Source organism: Hemiscyllium ocellatum, chromosome 36 (genome assembly GCF_020745735.1).
Source record: "Hemiscyllium ocellatum isolate sHemOce1 chromosome 36, sHemOce1.pat.X.cur, whole genome shotgun sequence".
Taxonomy (NCBI): domain Eukaryota; kingdom Metazoa; phylum Chordata; class Chondrichthyes; order Orectolobiformes; family Hemiscylliidae; genus Hemiscyllium; species Hemiscyllium ocellatum.
Genome location: NC_083436.1, coordinates 46,757,119 through 46,775,353, shown reverse-complemented (window position 1 = coordinate 46,775,353; position 18,235 = coordinate 46,757,119). Strand labels below are relative to the sequence as shown.

The following is an 18,235-nucleotide window of genomic DNA, read 5'->3' as shown; positions in this document are numbered from 1 at the left end:
GTTTGAACATGGGCCTCCTGGCTTAGAGGTAGGTACACTGCACCACAAAAGCCCCTTTAGGTCCGCTTGTCTTTCGTATCAAGTCTACTTTATTTGTTATCTTTATATCAGGATGTATTATCACACACAACCAAATGGATTTCCCACTACCCAGTCACAGTGACTTTATCTTTAACTATTGACCACCACAAGTACATCAGCCATATAGCCAATTACATACATACACACACAGCCCATTACAGACAATGGAAACCATCAAATCTGAGGGGAGGGTATGGGAGAGCTAAATCAAAATAGAGTTGGTGGGGAAAATAAAGCACGGTATCCTCTGTGGTGTCCATCTTTTTACAACTGGATCTGCTTGTTTTTAAAATCACCAATTCTTATTTTTTCTAATCAACCTATTGTTACACACATCTCGAGGTGGGACCTGAATCCAGATTCTCCTGGTTCTGAGCTAGGGACTGGGTCTGCTCTTTTCCATATGTCCAGAATTATCACATCGAACCAAATGGTTTTCCCACAGTCAAATTACTACGGCCTTTTTTTGTTTTTAACTATCAACCACCACCTGGGTCTGCTTTATTGTAGTTTTGTTCATACAAAGCCCATTATGTGCAGTGCAAACATCAAAGGTGAGGTGGGTGTAGGGAGAATGAGGAGGGACCAACTCAAAATGTGTTGGAGTTTGATGGGGAAATAAAACACTTTATCCCTTACAGTGCTCACACATCTCTAAAGGCATCAATAGCATTGATGTTCCCCGTGTGTCCCGTCTCCAATGACATAAGGGCATGAACATAGCCAGGGAAGAGGTGCAGACAGTGGGCAGATATGACCCCCTCCACAGCCCATTGCCTGGACCTGTTTATAGCCAGCCTGGCCAGGCCCAAGAGCAGACCCACCCACAAGGACACCCTCCGATATACTGACACGCCTCTGCATCAGATACCCATAGATCAGGAGCATTGGGCTGAAGTGCAACCAAATAATATGAAAAGTGCATATAATTGCCCGCAACTAATATATACATGGTCCATGGACTTCACAGTACTGCAAAATAAACAGCTGGGCTGGGAGTCAGTGAACCCTGCAATCTGCAGTTATACAGGACTGTTGTGTGCAACACCCTCCATCATAGCCCCCTAAAGGCAAAGGTGAGGACTCTCATGTCCATTGCCTGGTGACAAGAAGCTGCCAAGGCGTGTCTGGGCAGTGGACATAAAAGTCAGGTTAGATGAAATCTGAACTGCTCCCAATCCTCAGGTCTGTTGTTTTTTCAGCTTTTCTGTTTTTTTTGTTTAAATGCATCTTTATCGGATTAATACTAGCCCAATTCCGGTTTTATTTTTGTATATATCTTACAGGTATACACTTTATTTTCTCCCAACCTCATTCACTTTTTTCAATCACACTTTATTGTATTCTCACTGCCTTCTCTGGGTCCTTATAAACCAAATAAACCTTAAAATGCTCTTTTTAAGACAGAATTCTGAAGAAGCATTAATTCCGTTTCTCTGACCACAGCTACTGCCTAAGTTGCTGAGTGCTGGCAGCAGCTTCTGCTTTTATTTTTTACAAAAAAGGATTTGGTTTCTTGAACAGAGCAGCTAAAATGAAAACTCACAATCAATCTTATTATAATAATCATAATTATTCAAAATTATCATAAAACATTTTCATGAAGATAATGACATAAATCAATGCAAGACAGCTGAAGAATGAAACAAGTCTGTAACTTGTGCAAAATAGTCTAATTGTTATGGACTTAGTGAAACCAGCTGTAATCTCACAAAGAGATGTAATCACCATAACCTAATTGAATAATTTGCTTTTAATATCCAAAATTCCAACAGCTTATTTTAACAGGAAAGATTCCCTACCCAAGTTTAGCTCATTATATGTAATTTGGACTTGTCAGATACAACTGTCTTAATTATTAGTTCTGTAATCATCCACAATTAAATCTTTATAATTACATTCAACAAATTCCATTTTCCATTGCTTATCAAATCAACAGCTTTTGTTGTACATCTGATATATTTCAATCTTCCCGAAAGCAAATTCACCCTGTACTCAGTTCAATGGATTTTAATCATTTTTTAAAAATCAATGCAGCATTTGTGCTTGGGTCCTGATGAATGGCCTGATCCAGAGACTGTTTAATGGAACAAAACTTGCTGCAGCATCTTCCAGCATTTTCCTGCAGTCAGCAGAATCCGATTACTAAATCTTTCAAATCAAAGCCTAAGTACAGTTCAGATAGCTAATCAAAAATCCACAAAACTGCAGCATGCAGTCAACAGTGGGATTAACTTGTCACAATGACAGCACTTCAGTAGGTCTGATCACATCCTCCCCTGAGTAGAAGATGAATAATTCAGGTTATCACTTCCGTAGGCACATGGAGATTCGGAGCAGGAATAGGCCACTCTGCCTTTTGGGCCTGGTTCAGTATTCAATAAGTTGATATCTGGTCTGCTTCCTCCACATTCCCACCTACCTCTGATAACCTTTCACCCTCTTGCTTGTTAAGAACCTGTATATCTTTGCCATAAATATGTTCCAGGACCCTTCAACACGTTGTGAGGAAGACAGTTCTCAAGATTCATAAAGAAAATTTAGAAAAATGCTTCTCTTCATCTATGTCCTAAATAGGTGATCCCTTATTTTGAAATGGTAACCCCTTGTTCTGGATTCTCCCAACAAGCAGATACCTCTCCACATCCATCCTATCACCCTACCTCAGTATCTTGTAGCTTTCAAGCAAGTCTCCACTTAATAGGATCATGAGGTCATGCAGTATGGAAACAGATCCTTGGGTCCAACTTGACCGTGCCAACCAAACATTCTAATCTGACCCAGTCCCATTTTCCAGCATTTGATCCATATCCCTCTAAACCCTTCCTGATCATGTACCCATCCAGGTACCTTTTGAATGTTGTAATTGTACCAGCCTCTACCACTTCCTCTGGCAGCTCATTCCACACATGCACCACCCTCTGTGCAAAAAAAAGCTACCCCTCAGGTCCTTTGTATAACTTTCCCTTCTTACTTTAAACTTATGCCCTTTACTTTTTCCCTATACTGGGAAAACGGCCTTGACTATTCACCATATCCATGACATTCATGATTTTATAAACCTCTGTAAGGTAATCCCTCAGCCTTGAACACTCAAAGGGAAAATGCCCCAACCTGTTCAGCCTCTTCCCATAACTCAAATCCTCCAACCCTGACAACATCCTTGTAAATCTGTTCTGCACCCTCTCAAGTTTAACATCATCTTTCCTACAGAAAGGTGACCAGAAGTGAATGCAGTATTTTAAAAGTGACCTCACCAATATCCTGTATAACCACAACCTGATGTCCCAACTCTTCTACTCAATGTTCTGAGCAATGAAGGCAAGCATGTCAAATGCCTCCTTGATTACCCTGTCCACTTGTGACTCCATTTTCAAGGAACTATGCACTAGCCTCTGTAGGACCCTTTGGCAACACTCCCCAGGGCCCTACCATTAACTGAATATGCCTTGCCCTGGTTTGCCTTACTAAAATGCAACACCTCACATTTATCTAAATTAAACTCCATCTGCCACTCCTTGGTCCAAAGGCCCCCATCTGATCAAGATCCCATTGTACTCTAAGATAATCTTTGTCACTGTGCACTACGCTACCTATTTGGTGACATCTGCAAACTTACTAACCACATCTTCTATATTCACAGCCAAATAATTTATATAAATGATGGAAAGCAGTGGACCCAGCACTGATCCTTGTGGCACAGCACTGGTCATTGGCCTGCAGGCTGAAAAACAACCCTCCACCACCACCCTCCGTCTTCTATCTTCAAGCCAATTTTTTTTATCCATTTGGCTAGCTCCCAGAATCCCATGTGATCTAATCTTGCAAATCAGCCTATCATGAGGAACAGTGTCTTCAAAACTCCAGCAGATACAAGTTAAGCCTGTCCAATCTTTCCTCATATGACAACCCAACTATTCCAGGTATTAGTCTGGTACACTTCCTCTGAACTATCTCCAAGGCACTTCCATCCTCCCCTAAATAAGGAGGCCTGTACTCTGCATAGCACTCCAAGTGTGGACTCACCAGTGTCCTGTACAACTGAAGTATAATCTCCCTGCTTTTGTATTCAATTCCCCTTTCAATAAACAATAATATTCAATTATATTTTCTAATTATTTGCGGACCTTGTTAAAAACAATGTATAACTGTAAGTTTAGATTATATTTTGTGTTAAGAGGGGGAAGAAATAGTCATTTTTAGAGTTCTGTTTGTGTGTTTGGGGAGGTAGTGCCCAGGACTCTGAAGAATTGTTTTGTTTAAATGGATTTAAATGAGGTTTAACAGCTTTGACTTGAAGAGTTTGGAGGTTGAAATTCAGTGCATTCAAAATCCATACTGTAGCCTTGAAGCAGGACACCAGACAGAGAAAGAAACAGACAATTGCGAAGTCAGTCATTGTGTGTGTGTGTGTGTGTGTGTGTGTGTATGTGTGTGTGTGTGTGTGTGCGCGCGATATGTCAGACAGTGAAGGACTGTTGGATTCTGGGTTTAGGGAATGCATGGCATTTCTCTCAAATTAAAGTGAGTTTAGTTTGTCATTTGCTTTAGATGTCTCAAGGAAAGATACTAGGCGAGGGGAAAAAGCATCTAGTGACTGCACACAAATTTGCTGAAAGAAAACGGGTTGCAGCTGTACCAGCCTGAGTCTGAATAATGAGCCGTAGGGAATAATAATTCTTCATTAAGGTTTGGATGTCTCTAAGGATATTGCTGGGAGAGAAGGAATATAGTTTATATTTGAATCTGTTTCTGATGTTTGTAATTATATCTTTCCAGTGTTTATTTTGTCTAGTTTAATATAATGTAGATTTTTTTGTTTAACAAACATTTCTTGTGTTAAAAGTATAGAGTCTCTTGTAAATGTAGTCAGTACCTCATCCCTACCTTTAAACAAAAACAAAGTTAAGATTTAACATTCTAGGATGTTAAATACTTCTCCAGTATTAACATCAGCTGGGATCATAACAAACTGCATAGTAATCTTTCACAATTCATACACTAGGATATCGTGCATTTTTCACTGTAATTATTTATTAAATACCAAGGGACAATAAATCATTCAATTCATAATTCAAATCCATTTGTATCTTACAGCCCCACAATCTCTCACCAATTAGCTCTTATACTTCTTTTTTATTCTTCATGCTAAAATGGACAATTTCCCATTTTCCCACATTACATTCTTTTTGTCACATCTTTGCCCACTCACTGAATCTGTCTGTATTCTTTTGCTGCCTTTCTCGGCCTTCTTCACAACCTGCTTTCTGATCCATCTTTGCCATCGACAAAATTAGCAACCACAACTTCTATCATTTCATCCAAGTCATTTGTATAAATTGTAAACAGTTGAACCCCAACATTGATCTTTGAGGCAAACCACACAGTAAACTTACCAATCTGAAAATGATCCATTTATGGCTACTCACTGTGGTCCTGCTAATTTGCCTATTTTCTATCCATGCCAAGATGGTACTTGCTACATCACGAGATTTTATTTTCTGCAATCATCTTTGATGTAGCATCTTATTAAATGCCTTCTTGAAATTTTACATCCATTGGTTCTCCTATATCCACAGCAGGTTACACAGAACAACTGATTAACCATGATTTTCCTTTCACAAAACCATATTAAATTTTCCTAATTACCCTGAATTTTTCCAAATCCCCTGTTATAATATCTTTAATAATGACTTCTAACATTTTTCCAATGATAGATGTTAACTAGCCTGTAGGTTCCTTCTTCTGTATTCCTCCCTTTCGAACAAAGGAATTAAATCTGTGATTTTCCAATCAAATGGAATCTTCACTGAATCTGGGGAATTTTGGAAAATTAAAACCAACACGGTAACTATCTTAATTAAAAGCAAAATCTGAAGTCAACAGAAAGAGCTGAAGAAATACAACAGGTCCAGCAGCGTTTGTTGAACAATAAATGGAGTTAAATTTTGAGTTCAGTATGACTCTTCTTTGAAGCATTAACCATCTTCCTAGCCATTCTCTTTTAAGATGACATCTAACAGAACCTGGGGTCTTCTCAACCTGCAGTTCCAACAATTTGTTCAGTATCACTTTACTGGTAATTGCAATTTTCTTGAGTTCCCCCCATCTCCCATTTTCTCATTTACAATTCTTCCTGGGATTTTTTTGTATCCTCTATAGTGCAATTAATCCTGGAATTCCTTCCCCAACAAAATTCGGGATCACCCTACATCAGATGGACTGCAATGGTTCAAGAAGGCAGCTCACCACCACCTTCTCAAGGACAACAAGATATGGACAGTAAGTGTTAGTCCAGCCAGCAACACTTTCATCCTTCCATGAATAAGAAAAAAAATTGTCATTTGATTTTTCTTCTGGCAGTTGCTCCAATTCCACAAATCCTTTCAATAGCTGGGTCAAGTTGCAAAGTTCAAAATAAATGGTGTGGCAGGTGTTGAAAGATTTTTCTCAGACTACAGAACTTCATATATCAGTCACTCCAATGCACATTAACATTTACAGATAGCCTTCCAGGAATACTTTAGTGTGGCCTCTTCTCGAGTGCAGTTTTGATTGTCCTGTTATAGGAAGGATATTATTAAACTGGAGAGATTTCAAAAAAGATTTCTCAGAATGTTACCAGGAATGGAAGATTTGAGATTGAAAAAAAAGACTGGAAAGGCTGGGACTTTTTACAGTGGAGCATGGAGATTTATAAAATAATGAGTGGCATAGATAAGGTGAATGGCAAGGGTTTTTTCTCCTAGGGTGAGGAAGTTCAAAACTAGAGGAGCATATTTTCAAGGTGAGAGGAGAAAGATTTAAAAAGGAAATGAGAGACAACTTTCTTTACACAGAGAGTGGTTTGTGTGTGGAATTAACTTCCAGAGGAAGAGGTGATGCGGGTACAGTTACAAAGTTTAGTAGACATTTGGATATGTACATGAGAAGGAAGGGTTTGGAGGGATATGTGCCAAGTGCAGGAAAGTGGGACTAGTTTAGTTTGGGAACATGGCTGGCATAGACTGTTTCCATGATATATGCCTCTATGACTCCATGACTGACTTGGGGAAAATGAAAGATCATATAGAACAGGGTCAAATACTGGAAGGGAGCAGAGGAGGAGCAGATGAGCCAATTGGAGGTTGTATCCACGTGAACCTCAGAAAGGGACACAGGTTGGAATTTAGTACCCTCTCCCATGGTGACTAGAGGGCTCTTTAATCAGGGGAGTGGGTGTTGTGTGAAGTGTCCACCTCCTTCCTCCATTGATGGAATAATCGATGGTGACCAGGTTTGTGGACAGTCTTTCTACCCCACCAGCAATTGAGTTCATTAAGTATGCAAATGATACCTGCTTAAGGGCCTTATACCATCTGCTGAAGGTATAAAACCAGTACAGAGGGGCCATGTGGACATCTAGAAAAGTAAGTATTGCCTGTAGGTTCCTGGGGTGTTGGAGGAGAGGCTCCCATATTCAAAGGTATTCAGTGATTGAGGAATCCGACTGAGAGTTGCCCTCACTTCCCAGGAGGTGGGGATTTTAACCCCAGGGTCCTTGATCTTGAGAAAGACCTGCCACTGTTGATTTCATAGACACCTTAATTTGATAGACCTTTCCAAAAAGAAGCAACATGGCCTTTCCAACTGACATGCAAGACCGCCATCAGCTCCGTTAAATGTTGCCAATGTGTGAGGAGTCTGAAATCAGGACGGGTCCTGCCACCTCCTGCAAATACAAGTACAAACTTAGCACAGGCCAGGATCACATTGCCAGTGGCTGTCAGGGTCACTGTTGTGATAAATGATTGCATGCTTCACTCCTTGCAGGTTGGTGCTGTAGATATGTATAGCATCTCACAGTGTTTTTGTTCACTGTTGTATAAAGAAAGTTATTGACATTTTCTACTCATGCCAGGAGACAGAGATGTTGTAAGTCTCAGTTTAATTACAATTGCAGTCACCCAGAGTGCATGGTACCATTGTGTGCTGTGAGCTGTCTTTGTGGGTGCTACACTGAGCTCTACATCAGAACCGAAAATGAATCTATTCCTCCCACATCCAACTTTTGAGAATCATACAGGTCCATGCCTGCTTATCCTGCTTATCATGATACTTGCATTCTGCAGCACTCCTCTGCGTCAATTACGTTTGAACTATTATAACTAACTGAAGGGTGATTACAATCTGATTATAGCGTCAACTCCACATTCTGATCCATCCCATTAACTCCCTTGTTAGTCAAGAATCTATCTACTCTGCCTTAAAAATACTCAATAACCCTGCCTTCATTTCTCTAAATTAAAAACCATACACCAGGTTATAGTCCCAACAGGTTTAGCTTCCAAATAAACCTGCTGGACTATAACCTGGTGTTGTGTGATTTTAAACTTTGTCCACCCTAGCCTAACATCAGCACCTCCAAATCATTACTCTAGAATTTCAGACTCATGACCATCTGAGACAAAAAAATTATTTTTATTTCTATCTTAAATCTGCTATTTTCAAACTGAGTTCCCAAGTTCAACTCTCTCCTCTAAGGAGAAAATATCTTTTCAGCTGGCTGTTTACTTTTTGAAACTCCAATAGCCAGGCATATCCACCTCTTCATGGTGCCAGAGTAAGAGTGTAACAGCACTGCATCTGAGATCCTGGTCACCAGCCTGAACACTTCTGTTTGCTTTCTTCCTTTATTTCTTTTCTTTCAGGAGAGTGAGCTCAGCACAGAAGATAGCGAGCCCTTAGAGAACTCCTGACGTGGCAAGTGTGAACCCATAGACAAGAAATGCTGCCAGAGCTTGGCAACTCCGACATTGGTGAGCCTCGAGGCGATGGTGGCAGTATCACAGCCTCTGTGGTTAGCGTCAGAATCAGGATATTGGGCTTCAGCTGCAGCAATGCAGTACTCCTGGTGGATCGAAGGGAGCAGCAGTTGCATTGGTGGGAGTGTGGTGCAGCTGGCAGTGGAGCGGTGAGCCTGGAGCAGGACTCCTGGAATGGACTGTGGTGTGGGGACATTGGTGGGCATGGAGTGGGACTCCAGGAATGGACCAAGATGTGGGAGCGTTGGTGGGACTGGAGCCCCTTGTGGAGACCACCCCCACTCCCCCAATGTTGAGCAGAGACAAAGGGTGGAAGTATTCTTGTTTTTAGTTATATTCTCGTTACACCAGAATATTTCCTGTAACACAAAATGTCACCAGAGCATGGCAATGTTACACTTCTCACTGTATTTATTTGTTAAATATCAAGTGACAATAAATCATTCATTTCATAAGAAAGTTGCTCCATCTCAGGAACCAGTTGAGTGAAACTTCTCTGAATATTTTCTAATCCATTTGTATCCTTTCTAAAATAATGAGACAAAAACAAAACAAAAACATTTCACTATGATGTCACTAGGATCCTGTACAACTGCAGCAAAACATTATTTTATTTGTAATCCCTTTCCCTTGCAATATATGACAATGCTACATTCCATTTCTTTATATTCTACCTATACTAACGTTTTGTGATTTGTGGATGCAAGTAAGGTTGTAATGTTTAAAAGGCCCTTAGAATAGTATATGATTGGGAAATGTTTGGAGGGGTATAGACCAAGCACAGCCAGCTGGGACTAGTATAGCTTGGGATTATGTTCGGCATGGACTGGTTGGATGAAAAGGTCTGTTTCCATGCTGTATGACTTATGTACCACAACACCCTAATCACTTGCAGCTCAGAATTTTGCAAACTCTCTCTATTCAAATAATATGTTGCTTTTTCATTTTTCCTGCCAAAGTGGACAAGTTCGTGTTTATCCATATAATATTCCATTTCCCACTTTTTTGCCCATTCACTGATCATAATTTTATATCTTTGCAAACTCATCATTCCTTTTCCCGACGTACCTTCCTATCCATCTTTGTGTGATCAGCAATTTTAAATGCCATACATTCGCTCCCTTCAGCCAAGCCATTAAGAGAAACATAAATAATTGTGACCCTGGCACAGATCCCTGTCACACTCCACTTGTCACGTCTTGGTAATCAAAAAAAGATCCATCAATGTTTCCACTTTGTTTCATGTTAATTAACAAAGCTTTTACCCATGTTAATATGTTATCCCTTAAACCATGAGTTTTTTTTTCTCTGCAAAGCAATCTTTGATGTGGCACATTGTCGACTACCTTCTGAAAATCTAAATACACCACATCAATAAGTGGTCCTTTATCCACGTTGTTTGTTACTTTCTCAAATAACTCCGATCAATTTGTCAGACATGATTCTCCTTTTACAAAACCATGTTGAATTTGCCTGTTGAGATTTTCACTCTAACCTCCTCAATGATAGATCCCAGCATTTTCCCTACGACAGGTTTTAAGCGATCCGACCTTGGATTGCTGCTTTCAATCCCTCTTCTTTCTTGAACAGAGAAGTCACATTCACTATTTCCCAATCTGATTGGACCATTTCCACATTCCAGGGAAAACCAACATATCTACTGTCTCAGTAGCCACTTATTTTAAGGCCTTAGGATGAATTCCAACAGGACTTTGGGATTTGTCATCTTTCGGTTCTAATCATTTTCTCCATATCCTTTCCCTGGTGATTACAATTGTATTTAGTTCATCCTTCTCCATCTGCTGATTCATATTTATTTCTGGCACATAATTTATCTCCTCTATCATGAAGACAGATGCAGAATATCTGTTCAATGAATCCAGAATTTCCTTATTTTTCTTTATTAGTCTCCAGACTCATTCACTTTCTGTGTTGCACATTCCCAGCATAGAGACCACAAAAGCCAGAAGAGACCACTGGCTTACTGAAACAATGCCTCTGCTCTGGAGGAGCTCTCTAATACTCACTACACCATAAGTCAGAAACAATGGCAGAACATCTTCCAGCAGCTCTTCCAGATGTTACACACTTTCTATTTCAGTGCAAGTTAGTTTTAACTCCTGTTAATTGCTCATGATTCTGGACCCCTAGCTGAGATATCCAGCCATTGACCAGCCTGGTTAACATTGGCTGCAAGAAGTTGATACATTGCTTACAACACACTGAATGGTGTTGGGTAATCATGCATCACAATACACATGTCTGCTTTTGGTGAAATTGAATTTAGGCCCAACTGAGTTTTCATCTAATAATGCTCTGCATTGTCCATCTGTATATCTTAAATTGAAAAAAATAGTGTTTTGAGTAGCAATTCAGATCTCAAGAAAGCTATTATCAAAGTTATGCTGAAGATTTCTTTAGAAGGAAATGATTTGTAACTTTGTTTATAGTTCAGTCCATCACGCTCTTCTCTTTCTTATTATATGCAAGTACTAAATTACTGGTTTAGAAAAGATTTACCAGGATGTTGCCAGGATTGAAAGGTTTGAGCTATAGGGAGAGGCTGAATAGACTAGGGCTTTTTTCCCTGGATCATTTCAGACTGAAGGGTGACCTTATAGAGGTTTATAAAATCAGAAGGGGCATGGATAGAGTAAACAGACAAAGTTAAAAATCACACAATACCAGGTTATAGCTATAAATTCTGTGTGTTAGGATTGAGCCCTCCACTTTCACCTGATGAAGGAGTGACGCTCCGAAAGCTAGTGCTTCCAATTAAACCTGTTGGACTATAACCTAATGTTGCGTGATTTTTAACTTTGTACACTCCAGTCCAACACCAGCATCTCCAAATCATGTAAACAGACAAGGTCTTTTCCCTAGGATAGAGGGGTCCAAAATAAGAGGACATAGGTTTAAGATGAGAGGGGAAAGAGATAAAAGACACCCAAGGGGCAACTTTTTCACACAGAGGGTGGTGTGTGTATGGAATAAGCTGCCAGAGGAAGTGGTGGAGGCTGGTACAATTACAACACTTAACAGGCATCTAGATAGGTAAATGAATAGGAAAGGTTTAGAGGGATATGGGCAAATGGGACTAGATTAATTTAGGATATCTGGTAAGCATGGACGAGTCTGTTTCCCTGCTGTACATCTCTATGACTCTCTATGACTCTACTGAAGGGGGAGCTGAGAAACATAAAATAATTTTTTATTTATTAACAGGTTTATCACTCTCTGCTGCACCATTTAACTATTTCATCACAATTTATGAGCAAAGTTGCATTTATACTGTTTCCCCCAACTTATTCCAGATACATTTGGTTTGGTGGATCCAGAAAAAACACATTTCTCAAAATCCCAAATTGTCCCTTGTCTTCACAGTCTGCTCAGGCACGAAAGATACACAAAAAACACCATCGCACTGGTTATATTATCATGTGTGACTTGTCAATCAGGATCAATGGTCAGAGGCAGAGTATAATTGGAGGTCCAGGAGCCTGATTAGGGTCAAGGGTTAGGACTGGAGACGGCTATACAGTCCATTGGGGTCAGGGATTAGTGCTGGAGCAGGAAGAATTGAAACCTATACGGCAGAGTTACAGAAAGACAGTCATCAACAAGAGAGTGGAAGACATGCAGTGTGGAGGTTATCCCATAAGGATTGCACCAAGATTTTTGTCTCTTGAAAATAAAGCATCAATCACCAGCTTGCTAGATCTTTGGATGTGGATTGGCTGATGCTGCAGATGCAGTTTAGAATGAACTGGAAGCGTAAGAGACAAAGCTGAACTGACCTTGACTGTTGATGATAGTATAATGACTGCAGGGGAATTTATCAGACAGTTAGAACACAGCTCGCTGCAGTTTGGAAACAGTAAAGGGGTTTATGCTGAGATTTTTACTGAGAATGGGGATGAATCATCACAATCTTTGTAAACACAGACAAATAAGTTCTATAAATTCATAGGAATTCCCTCAATTTTCTACTATCAGAAAGATACTTCAAAAGACTCAGAGAAAAGGGAATAAAGTGCCTTTAACACTGCACTAGAGGGGGCAGCTCTCTGTGATTTGTAGACCAGACTCATAGTGATAAAGACTATGATTTCAATTGGGAGCAGAACTAGCAATGCTTTGGTACAATTAACCCCTTGTTACTCAAATCAGAGCATTATACATAGAACATTCCTCACTGCTCTTATCACACCCCCTCAATACACACACACCGTATTGCTTACAATACAACATTTGTTATAAAAAATGGGAAGGCGATGACCTAGTGGTATTATTGCTGGACTGTTAATCCAGAGATCCAGTTAATGGTTCTGGGGACTTGGGTTTGAATCCTCCCACAGCAGATGTTGGAATTTGAATTCAATAAAAATCTGGAATTAAGAGTCTAATAAGAACCATTGTCAATTGTCATCTGGTTCACTAATGTCCTTTAGGGAGGGAAACTGCTGACATGTGACTCCAGATCTGCAGCAGGGTGGTTAACCCTAAACTTACAATAAACGCCCACATCCTGCGAATGAATAAAAACACTGATGCTATATGGCTTAATACTCACATATTCATATCACTCTCACTATCCCATTTACTACAATTACAATGCATGTTTTTCATTAATATCAAATGATTTGAGTGTGAATATAGGGGAGTATGGTTAGTAAGTTTGAAATGACACAAAAATCGGTGGTGCTGTGGATAGTGAAGAGGATGATCTCACGGCACAATGGAACCTTAATCAGATGGGCCAATGGCTGAGAAATGGCAGATGGAGTTTAATTTAGATAAATCTGAGGTGCTGCATTTTGGAAAGACAAATCAGGCAGGTCTTATATAATTAATGGTAAGGTCCTGGGGAGTGTTACCAAACAAAAAGTCCTAGGGGTGCAGCTGCACAGTTCCTTGAAAGTTGGGTCGCAGGTAGACAGAGTAGTGAAAAAGGCGTTTGGCGCGTTTGCCTTCATTGGGTCAGTGCATTGAGCACTGGAGTTGGGATATCATGTTGTAGTTATACAGGATATTGGAGAGGGCACTTTTAGAATACTGCATTCAATTCTGGTCTCCTTGATATAGGAAGGATATTGTTAAATCTAGAGCTTGCAGAAGCGATTTACAAGAATGTTACTGGGATTGGAGAGTTTGAGTTATAGGGAGAGGTTGAACAGGTTGTGGCTTTTTTTCCCTAGAGCTTCAGAGGCTGAGGGTTGACCTTATAGAGGTTATAAAATCCTGAGGGAATGGATAGGATAAATAACCGAGATTTTTTTCCCATGGTTGGGGAGTCCAAAACGAGAGGGCATTGATTTAAGGTGAGAGGGGAAAAAATCACAAAGGACCCGAGGGGTAACTTTTCATACAGAGGGTGGTGCATGTATGGAACGAGCTAACAGAGGAAGTGGTGAAGGTGAGCACAGTTACAATATTTAAAAGGCACCTGGATGGCTATATGGATCAGAAAAGCTGTAGAGGGATATGGGCCAAATGCTGGCAAATGGGATTAGGTCTGATTGGAATGTTCTGGGCAATGAAGACAAGTTGGACTGTGGGTTCTGTTTCTGTGCTGTATGACTCTTTGACTCTATGTCAACAAGAAGTCGACAATATTCTGGCTGGGGGTGAAAAGTTGCAAGTAATTATTACACCACTCAAATGTCAGGCAATGATCATCTACAATAAGATCTGCAACCTGACCATTGCTCCTTGATATTCAATTGTGTTACTATCACTAATCTCCTAATTTCAGCATCATGGGGATTACCATTGACTAGAAATTGATCTGGACTCACCATATAAGGACAATGATTAAAACAGCAGGTCAAAGGCTAGGATACTGCACTGAGTAGCTCACCTCTTAACTTCCCAAAGCCTGTTCACCATCTAGAAGGCAAAAGGAATGTGATGGAATACTCCCCATTTGCCGAGACGAATGCAGCTCCAACAACACTCAAGAAGTTTGATACCATCCAGGATAAAGAAATCTGCTTGATCAGTCACTCTACCAAGGAGCTCAGTAGCAGCAGTGTATACTGTCTACATGGGACCTAGTATAATTACTGATCTTAGTTGCTTGATTTTACTTCAGGAAAAACACCTGACTCTTTTACAACTGGGTTTTATATTGTTCTGTTTAAACAATGGTTGAGCGCTTGTTTTGGAATGAGGTGGGGAGGAAAGTGTGTTAAGGACAAATTGCCCAAGTCGTGTCAACTGTTTCTTAAGCACCTTAGTGGTAAATTCAGCTTGAAATCTGATTGTTCTTCTCAAAGACAGCAACTTAAATAGCTTCTCAATTTGTATTTCCTGAGCAAGTTGTGTCTGCCAAGACTCCATCAACAGCAGTGCATGATTAGTGACTTGATTCCATGTATAAAACTGGGAGATTGACACACTTCATAAAATACAATGCTTTATCTTTTTTGTCTTCAAATGCACTTATCCCTGGTCAGAAAGCATTTTGTTTTCTTTTTAAAAAGGGAAAGTATGAGTGTACGTATTTGTGTGTGCGTGTTTGGGTAAACATTTATATTTTCATTTTACAAATTGCATGTCTTCAACATTCTCATTAGCTGGGTTTTATTTTATAATAAATTGATAATGTTGCATTTATTGGAAAACCTGGTTGATATCCATCCATTCTAAGCATAACAAAGAGACAGCATATGATTAGCCAAATTGGGGGTTCAGTAAAATATTTTTATAATTGATGTTGTGTCCATTAGAGCAGTGGGACTAAAGGAAGACGGTGCATTCCCCCTTCTCAGTCATTACATACCTGAGACTCATTAAATTAGCAGCTGTCACTTGGCTTCATGGATTTGCATTGCATAACTCAAACAAATAAACTTGAAAGGAATCAATCTGGTGTTTTTTTGAATCCCTCTTGATTCCTGTTTTTTTTATTCATTTATTCATATTTAAAATTATTCTTAATAATTTTGGACCGTACTTTTATGTCAACTGCTTTGTCATGAAATTGCTAATAAAGCTAATGTTTTGTTAAATCTAATTTATTAAATCTTTACTCTTTTATTTAACAAATTTGTTCTTTTTCTTTCATTTTTAGTCTTTTGCATTCATTGACACTTTCTCAGTTAATGACTGATCACATGACCAGTTCCATTACTGTTGGCCTCCTTTTCCCACTATACATGGTGTTCTAGGAAAGGCGTAGGTAACAGCCAGTTCCCAAGCTGCTCCCTGTTACTCCTCAATGGACAGCCTTACCTCCCAGAGCTTGTTTCATAACGAAGTCCATGATCTTCACTGATGGTTTTCTATACCTTCAACTTCGCTGTTACATTCACATTACACAGAACGATCCTTAGAAACTGGAAACCTGAATAAATCACAACAAAACTATTAATATAAACATTTAACAATATTGAAAACCAATAAAGTTTTAGAAAACATTTGGAGCACAAATGATGGAGCTGTTCTGAAATATTTGAGAACACTATGAATGTTATGTTGCAGTTAGATTAAAGGAAGACAGAGTCACATACAACAGGAAGGTTCTAACTTGGAGCGTTTACAGAGTTGAGCCCCTTGATATCTGCCATAAGTTCATTTTTATTCTCAATCCTAACCTCTATATTCCTTGACAGTCGAGGTCCTCCAGTCTTGTCCCACTCTTTGACTTTATGGTAATACAGCAAACCTCTTATTAACCAGCCCGTATAGGACCAGGAGTATGCTAGCTGATCAAATATTCATGGTAATCAAGAGGTTCACATAATTAATGAAAGAACATACTTAGTAATAAAAATGTAATGCAATGACTACATACATTACTGTTATACTTTGTTTACAATGTAAATCCCTTAAATAATAATGCAACTTTGTCTTAAATAAAACTCACTGGCAGGGAATTTTGTCACTCAAACCCTCAACTCAGGCATCGCAGTATATTGCGGTATTTGAGGAGAAATTGACTCGAAATTGAATCAGTTGTTGATATTTCATGTGGTCATTTGAGTCAATAACAAGCATATTCATGTAGAGCTAAACATAAACCTGCAATAACTGGACAAAATGACACATAGAGCTCACAGGGTCCTCTCCCCTCCCCCTCCCCTCAGTGACACTGTCACAGGGTCTTCTCACCTCCCCCTCCCCTCAGTGACACTGACTGTCACAGGGTCCTCTCCCCACCCCCTCCCCTCAGTGACACTGACTGTCACAGGGTCCTCTCCCCACCCCCTCCCCTCAGTGACACTGTCACAGGTCCTCTCCCCACCCCCTCCCCTCAGTGACACTGTCACAGGGTCTTCTCCCCCCCCCACCTCAGTGACACTGTCACAGGGTCCTCTCCCCTCCCCCTCCCCTCAGTGACACTGTCACAGGGTCCTCTCCCCTCCCCCTCCCCTCAGTGACACTTTCACAGGGTCCTCTCCCCTCCCCATCCCCTCAGTGACATTGTCACAGGGTCCTCTCCCCTCCCCCTCCCCCTCCCCTCAGTGACACTGACTGTCACAGGGTCCTCTCCCCTCCCCCTCCCCTCAGTGACACTGTCACAGGGTCCTCTCCCCACCCCCTCCCCTCAGTGACACTGTCACAGGATCCTCTCCTCTAGTCTCCCCAATAAAGGAAGTATATAGTCAAGTTGGAGAGGGTTCAAATGAGATTTACCAGGATGTTGCCGGGTGTGGAGGGTTGAGATATACCGAGAGGCTGGATAGGCTGGGACTTTTTAACTGGAGCATAGGAGGATGAGAGGTGACTTTATAGAGGTTTACAAATTCATGACAGGTATGCATAAGGTGAATGGAAGGTTTCTTTTCGCTAGGGTGGGGTTCTCAAGACAAGGGGACATATTTTTAAGGTGAGAGGAGAAAGATTTAAGAAAGACATGAAGGGCAATGTTTTTATAGAGAGAGTAGTTCCTGTGTGGAATGCAATTCCAGAGGAAGTGATGGGATACAGGTACAGTTACAACATTGGAAAGACATTGAAATAAGAATGTGAATAGGAAAGGTTGGAGGCTAAAATGGGCCAAAGGGAGGTGGTGGGACCAGTTTGTTTGGGATTTTGGTTGGTAACGGACTGGGTTGGACTGAAGGGTCTGTTTCTGAAGGAGCTGTATGACTCTAATGGAACTTGGACCATTCTTGGATCCCAAACCTTTACCTGAAGGTGCAGATAATTCAGAGCTGAAAAATGTGTTCCTGGAAAAGAGCAGCAGGTCAGGCAGCATCCAAGGAGCAGGAGAATTGACGTTTCGGGCATAAGCCCTTCTTCAGGAATGAGGAGGGTGTGCCAAGCAGGCTAAGATAAAAGGTAGGGAGGAGGGACTTGGGGGAGGGGCTTTGGGAATGCGATAGGTGGAAGGAGGTTAAGGT

At 40.5% G+C, this 18,235-nt stretch overlaps 1 protein-coding gene across 1 annotated transcript in view; it reads right to left on the bottom strand.

Moving 5' to 3' along the window:
• Window positions 1-16,229, bottom strand: part of LOC132833391 (complexin-1) — a 117,012-nt gene extending 100,783 nt beyond the window's left edge. Inside the window, exon 1 of the mRNA XM_060851626.1 lies at window positions 16,122-16,229. Within this exon, the coding sequence (XP_060707609.1) occupies window positions 16,122-16,152 (31 nt within the window). The 5' untranslated portion in view covers window positions 16,153-16,229. The remainder of the gene's footprint in view (window positions 1-16,121) is intronic.
• Between the last annotated feature and the right edge of the window lie 2,006 nt (window positions 16,230-18,235).